Source organism: Diuraphis noxia, unplaced genomic scaffold, assembly GCF_037042655.1.
Source record: "Diuraphis noxia isolate RWA-SAM2 unplaced genomic scaffold, SU_Dnox_SAM2 contig0003, whole genome shotgun sequence".
Taxonomy (NCBI): domain Eukaryota; kingdom Metazoa; phylum Arthropoda; class Insecta; order Hemiptera; family Aphididae; genus Diuraphis; species Diuraphis noxia.
In genome coordinates this window covers 17,551,974-17,559,820 of record NW_028301713.1, presented here as the reverse complement: position 1 = coordinate 17,559,820, position 7,847 = coordinate 17,551,974, and the positions used below count along the sequence as shown (strand labels likewise).

At 29.8% G+C, this 7,847-nt stretch overlaps 1 protein-coding gene across 2 annotated transcripts; it reads left to right on the top strand.

The window, feature by feature from the left end:
- Positions 1-64: 64 nt before the first annotated feature.
- Positions 65-7,106, top strand: LOC107165125 (Regulatory particle non-ATPase 2). 2 transcript variants are annotated; one of them, XM_015513217.2, is made up of 11 exons: positions 70-2,067; positions 2,139-2,397; positions 2,460-3,526; positions 3,782-3,902; positions 4,739-4,909; positions 4,973-5,164; positions 5,254-5,516; positions 5,610-5,720; positions 5,963-6,041; positions 6,307-6,496; positions 6,598-7,106. In XM_015513217.2, exons 1-11 carry the CDS (start codon positions 920-922, stop codon positions 6,606-6,608), a joined length of 3,612 nt encoding a protein of 1,203 aa, XP_015368703.2. In that variant the 5' UTR covers positions 70-919; the 3' UTR covers positions 6,609-7,106. The 2 variants fall into 2 exon arrangements, with proteins under 2 accessions (XP_015368704.2, XP_015368703.2); XM_015513218.2 differs by lacking the exons at positions 5,610-5,720; positions 5,963-6,041; positions 6,307-6,496; positions 6,598-7,106 and having other exon boundaries at positions 65-2,067; positions 4,973-5,078; positions 5,254-5,429.
- Positions 7,107-7,847: the final 741 nt, after the last annotated feature.

Here is a 7,847-nt window from a genome sequence, read left to right as displayed (position 1 = left end):
ATTGTGAGCTTATCTCATAAGCACATCATGGCTGATATCACGATGTAAAGGTCTTTTGACTTTTCTACATCGTACCATCGTGGCATCGTAGTTCGAACTTCGAAGCACTGCTAAAGACACTACAATTATAGCCGGCTGAGGTTCGAAGTCATTTACGTAGTATTATTAAATCGTAGCATACGAATCTCGAGGTAGGTAGTCATAATTTTTAGCACAAAATTCTGTGGTCGTATTGGTCGTAACGACTTATTAGCAACCCATATACCAAAGATGTAGTTGTTCGCTGATAACATAATAATGATAACACATCACTGTTAAAAAACGGTTTCGTTTCAAATTAAAAATATCAAAAATATTGGCAAATAGGTGGCCAGTGCGCACTTGGACACTTGGTGCCTTAGTGGACTTCACTAGTCACAGCCTATTATGTAACTCGCAAATGTCTAAACTATCGGAACCTCGAGACCGAACCAAGTTCACAGAGAATATGATTAACCACTGGTCGTAAATGATTTTGACGCGGTGTACTGCGATCGGCGATCATCGAATTAATATTATAATATTAATAATTGCAAAACTACACTGTTCTTTCTGACCGACCGCAGAACACCTACACAATCAACAAGTAAAAATATGATGAACGGAACCGAATGATAACTAGATACTTTGTGGAGTTTATCTTCGGAGACCGCGGTAGTGGTGTTTGGGTAGGTATTCAGTTAGTCGACATTTTGATTGTAATCAACATTATCAATCTATAGTATAAAAATAGTAAATACATCGCAGCGAGTCGTTCGCGGCAATCACTCGTCTACCGGAAATATGATTTTTTCACGTTCGCACGAAATTGATTTCAGTGTGTACTCGCGACACTTAAGTTGTTTCCGTAGATCGAACTCTGTCACTACCGACCGGCGACATGAGTGTAATGTCGACGGAGGACGTAGTTGTTTTGTTAGAGGAGTTGACGTCCAAGTTGATATTTTTCGGAAATCACACGTTGGACAGTGTCCTGAATGAATTTTGGCACGACTTCTCGTGTGCCATTCAAATCCAACCCGACCTGTTTATCTATAAGGACAAGACATTGGCGAAACGGAGTCTGGCTGCCTTGTTTACGAGTAAAGTATACTTGCACGTAGACTCGTTGCCGAATTCCATGCAATACGCATTAGCTGCCAGCGATATGATCAACATGGAAGCTTGTGATGAATACACTCAGAAAATAATAGCCAAGTGTCTGGACCATTACGCAAAAGTCTGTGTGAGAGGTACTGAGTGCTCGGCCCCACTAATGGCCATGGATGTGCGTTTGGAAGACGTTGTCAGCTGTATTTTTCGGAAGTGTTTAGATGACAAAAATTACAAACTTGGATTGAAATTGGCACTGAGAACAAAGCGTATGGATATGTTCAACAAATGTATCAAATCAGTAGACAACATTAATGAAATGTTGTTATACGCTAAGCAAGTGACCATGTGCACATTTGAAAACCGTAGTTTTCGTACTACAGTGTTACTAAGTCTCGTCAACCTTTATCGAAAACAAAGTGACTTCTTAAGTTTAAGCCAATGTTTCATATCTTTAAATGACCCAAAATCAGTAGCTCAACTTCTTAAAAATCTCATTAAAAAAAATGATAAAAAATGTTGCTTAATGGCATATCAGATAGCAATTGATTTATTTGAATTGGCATCTCAGCGGTTTTTGTTTAATGTTCTTAAATCACTATGGCAAAAAGTTCCTTCTAGTACACGTATTGCTAAAACTGTTACTGTTGTGTCAAGCAAAGTTACTGCAATTGAACATAATACTAAGGTACACTCTTTTGAATCTGTTGGGCCTAATGACAAATACCACCAAGAAATGATACAAAAACTTACCAAAATTTTGAGTGGAAAATTGAGTATTGAAAAAAATTTACAATTTTTAACTAGAAACAATCACACAAACATGTATATTTTAAATCACACAAGAGATTCAGTTTACACAAATATCTGTCACACGGCCACCATGATCGCTAATGGTCTTATAAACAGTGGTACAACAAGTGATCATTTTTTAAGGTAAATTGTTCATTGTTTTAGTATAACATAATTTTTTAAATATTTAAACAATAAACCATTTCATGTTATAGGTACAATCTGGAATTAGCCAACTGGACTACTTGGGAAATATTTTCTGCTATGATTTCACTTGGTGTTATTCATAGAGGCAATGAAGTAGACGCTCTTAAACTAATACACAGCTTCTTGTGTCTCAAGAAAAATAATTCATCAGAAAGTTTAAGTTATAGTAAAGGCGGTGGACTATATGCTTTAGGTTTGATCTTTGCCAATCATGGTACAGCTATTAATGACTATCTTCTCAAACAACTCAAAGATGCTCAAAATAAAGTACATAAAAACCGATTAAACATTAAAATATATGATGAATAATTATTTCATTTTTATTTTAGATCGTGAAACACGGCTGCTGCCTAGGAATTGGTCTGTCTGCCATGGGTACATGTCGTAAAGATATTTTTGAACAACTGAAAATCAATATGTATCAAAACAACTATGTTTTTGGGGAAGCTGTTGGGTTAGCTATGGGCTTGGTTATGTTGGGAACAAAAAATGACGAAGCTCTTCAAGATATGGTGGCATTTGCTCAGGTGACGCAGAATGAACAAATTTTGAGAGGTTTAGCCGTTGGAATATCTTTTTTTATGTATGACCGATTGCAAGAAGCTGACCAATTAATTACTTCTTTGCTACAAGACAAAAATCCTATATTGCGCTGTTCTGCTATGTATACAATATCCATGGCGTACTGTGGAACAGGAAGCGAAACGGCTGTTACAAAATTGTTGCATTTTTCAAATTCTGATGTTAGTGATGACGTACGTTGTGCAGCTGTTACAAGTTTAGGATTTTTATTGTTCAGAATACCTGATCTGTGCCTTCAAATCATCAGTCAACTCACAAAGAGTTATAACCCTTACATCAAATATGGTGCAGCTATGGCACTTGGTATTGCTTTTGCTGGCACTGGACACGTAGATGCTATTAATTTATTAGTACCAATGATTAATGACTCGGTAAATTTTGTACGCCAAGGAGCACTAATTGCTTCTTCTATGATTTGTATTCACCAAACTGAGAGCTCTTGTTCCGAAGGAATATATTTCCGTTCACTATATGCTAAAGTTATCAGTGATAAGTATGAAGATGATGTGGTTAAATTTGGAGCTATTTTGGCACAAGGTATTATTGATGGAGGTGGTCGTAATGTTTCGATTTCACTGGAGTCAAAGATTGGACACACTAATATTTTAACAATTGTGGGTCTAATGTTATTCACACAATATCAGTACTGTATATGTCTAGCCCATTGCTTAACTCTAGCTTTCACACCCACATGTGTCATTATACTGAACTCACAACTCAATATGCCAGTTTTAGAGTTAAAAAGCAGTAAACGAATCAATCATACAATAAATTACAATTCATTACCTCAAGAACTTGCTGAAAAAAGAGGATGGTAAGTTACGTTGGTTGTATGTCTTAAACACATTTCATTTAGTGAATATCATTATCGAGTTATTTAAATGTCTACAAAAATATTTATAGTGTGAGATAAAGGCATAAGCAAGCGAGGTTTATAAAAATGACAGGATACAATAGTATTTAATTAATAATAGTTAAGAATGTCATTTTGTATTTGCCCTTGTATATGATTACTTAATAGTATTAGTTTTATCTTTTCATTTAGATAATAGTATTTTGTCTTTTTCAGGATTCAGTACTTATTTGATCAAAGCTTTAAGACAAAGTCTAATAAACGCCGTAGAAAACACTCAAAGCTTGATTATTTTGATTACAGTGTTCTGATTCCTAAAATTGTACAAGATATAGAAGTATGTTATACTTTTCTTTTACGTAACGTTTAACTATCTAAGCATTATTATGTTGATATAAAGCCTTAATTATTATTATTTTAAATATTTATTTTGGTTAACCTAAAGTAAAAATGATTGTTTTATTATTTTTCATTACAATTTGTGTAACTATTTCATTGTATTGAAAGTTATACTATTGATACACAACAAGTAATTAAATAGGTACTTATGGGACTTTAAATACTTCATGAGATGATTGTATTGATTTATTATTTAATATTTATAATACAATGTACTAAAGCCAGGTCAAACTGATTGAAGTTAGAAAAATCAAACCACTAATTTTTAGGTGTTAAGTTTGAATTCAAAAGTCGATGCTAGTTTTAATAATCAGACCAAATCTAACTTGAACAAAAATTTTAAAATTCTATAATTAATCCAAATTAAAAAATAAATTTAAACAAAAAATAATGTTTCTGCTGTTTATTTAAAATGTTTATTTTGTCTATTTCATCAACAAAAAATACACCTGTATTTTATGCTTATTTATTATTTTTAAAATACAAAGTTAAATATTCAAACAGCGATTATTTCTTATTGTTTATTCAAAATATTTGCAATTAATAGACTAGGTAACGACAAGTATATAATTATTTTGGTTTTGTATTGTTTGCAAAATTGACTTGTTTCGAAATTGAATAAAATATTCAGTTTGAGTTTAACATCAACACTAAATTGTTCGGTTTGGTACCATATTTTTTGTTTGGGCCACCTTTACATTAATCATTTAAACACTTAACTAAATCAGAAAAATAAATTAATAATGTGCATTATTTTTGATATTTTGTATTCAGGATATAAAAATGAATTGGTCAACTGGACATTTTTTATTACAAAGAATAAATTGTTATTCTGAGAAATATAAAGGTATAAACTGTTTACAGTATGATGAAAGTAAAATTGTTGCAGGCTTATGTGATAATACTATAAAAATATGGGATAAACAAACATTAAAATGTATAAAGGTAATGTATAATAGTTAGTCTTTTCTATTAAACAAAATATTTCACCAATAATCTTTTGTTTAGGTATTATATGGCCATACGGGATCTGTTCTATGTTTGCAATATGACGACAAAATGATAGTGAGCAGTTCCAGTGATAGTACAATTCGTGTTTGGGACATCAATACAGGTGAAATGTTGAACACTATTATTCACCACACTGAAGCAGTCTTGCATTTAAGTTTTAGCAATTATATGATAGTTACTTGTTCAAAAGTTAGTTTTTTTATTTTTTTTAATGCTTTAATTTTTATATCAATTATTTTATATATAATAAGTCATCATATTATTATTCTCTACTATAGGACCATTCAATAGCTGTATGGGTTATGAGGTCACCTTGTGAAATTACTTTAAGTTGTGTTCTGTTTGGTCACCAAGCACAAGTAAATGTAGTAAATTTTGATCACATTTACATTGTATCAGCTTCTGAAGATTGTAGTATTAAAGTATGGAATTCATTAAGCTGTGAATATGTGCGTACTCTTAATGGTCACACATCTGGTGTAATCTGTCTTCAATATAAAGAACGATTAATTGTTAGTGGAAGTTCTGATAGAACCATAAGGTACTACTTATTGAACATAACTTTTTTAAAGTGTGATCTACTTTATGTCAAAGAAGTATATTAAATTAATTTTATTTATTATTGTGTAACTAGGTTATGGGATATTGAATATGGTATTTGTTTAAGAATACTGGATGACTACAATGAATTGGTGCTATGCATTAGATTCAACAGTAAGATAATTGTTAGTGGAGCAAATGATGGGTAAGATTGTGCATTTTAATATATTATAGATACATTTATAATCGTTAATAATTTCTTATTTCTTTAGAATGTATATCACAATTTTTCTTGTTTATTACTTACAACAATAATTTATAATTTGACGATCATGTATTCTTGTGATATAGCTTTTTAAAATTAAGTTAATAATATTAAGACTGTGTTATATCTTGTTAGTCAGAGTCAGTTATTTAATTTTAATATATAATATTAATGATTTCAAGGAAAATTAAAGTTTGGAATTTAGAAGCAGCATTAGACCCCCGAGTTCCAGCATCTAGTCTGTGTTTACGTTCACTTAAGGTATTTGTTGCGTGCTTGTTTGAAGTTAAAAACATATTTAAAATTAAGTAAATTAATAGAACTTGTTAAATTAGTTATTTTGTAATGCAATACTCTTTGATATGAACTGATATTAATTGAACTTCATGAAGTTGCATATAATTAATCATTTTTATATTTATTTTATTTATATCTAGAACTGAAACAGCTTTAATAATACTTTGTTGTTTTTTTTTATTATTATTATTGAAGCGTTGTGAATATTAATTTATTTTGTATCTTGCAGATGCACACAGATGCAGTTTATGATCTCAAATTTGATGAGTTCCAAGTTGTCAGTTGCTCAAAAGATGGCACTATACTAATCTGGGATTTTCTCAACTATAATGACAGAAATTACAAGGAGGAAAGTTTATCAAACAACATAAGTGTACACAACAGTTCTGAAATACTTGCTTCAAACACCCCTCCTTCCCGTATGTTGTATCCATATACCTAATATATAATAAAGTATATTAGTATTATAGTGTTTTTAATTTTTATTACTGAAATTCACTAATTATGTTAATATTTTTAGGTTTTCAGTGACTTGTTTGTTATCCAGATTGGAGTTTTGTAGAGAATTAATACACTACAGTATTCATTTTATATAGTCATATAAAAATAGAAAAGTAATTTGTTTTTTGCATCATTATTTTATTGATTTAATTATTTTAAAGTTTATAGAAAAGAAAAGATTAAATTAACTAGTTTTTAAATGTTTGATCTTTTAATGTTTAATTATTTTTATCTAGTGTTTTCTTCATAAAATAATTTTTAGAAGCCTTTTTGTATTACATTGATGATGTATATGGACTGAATATTTTTAGTTTTTTGTTATGCTCAATCAAGATGAAATGTTTTTTTATTTTTTTTATTATTTAAAGTTATTAATAGTTAAGTTTGTCATAATTGAATAGTTATACATCATACAATTAAATTAAAAACACTATTTAATTAGGAAATTTTAATTTATTTATATGTTTATTGTTTATATTAAAAATAACAGATCAAACTATGACCACTGTGCATTAATAAAATTTTTGTATGTGGATTTTTTTTAACCTTTTATTTTTAGCTATAATAATATATTCTTCAAATTGTTTTGATCTAAATCAAATACTAATTTATAATTTGCAACATAATTATCAAAAATGCTCAGTATATTTTTTCCTAAATTAATTTCTGAAGTTTATAAATCTTTCAAATACAATGTTATTTCTTATATTTGCCTAAAGCATGAAGAGTTTATTGTTTTTTATGCCAGAATCCAAACTGTTTGCTTTTGAAATAATAATTGAAGTATAGAAGATATCTAGGTAACTATTCCTTTATCCATTTTAAATAAATACCTAAATACTATAAAACTGAGGAAGTCGCTGGCCACTGCTGTGTGTAGCAACTCTATCGTGTGGGTTGCTCTAATGGATGTAGTATTAAATTTGAAGCTTATCTTGTTTATTTAATTAAAATCTTTAAATTGGTGATAATAGGTTTGTTATATAATTGGCTTAAAATTAATCTAAATATTTTGGAAATTAAATTATGTATAGTAATAACTGATTTATAGTATACATAATGGTAATAAGTTTCGATTCCCTACGAATAATAATTTTTAAATTCAACATAACTAAAATTGTTATTTTTAATTTAAATATGCAATTTTGCAACTTATACTGTCATTATACATATCTATAGGATATCTTTAAGTATATTATGTATACTTAACTTATTGACAGGATGTGGAGGTGGAGTGATCAGTGCATACACTACACAGTAAAGTTAAAC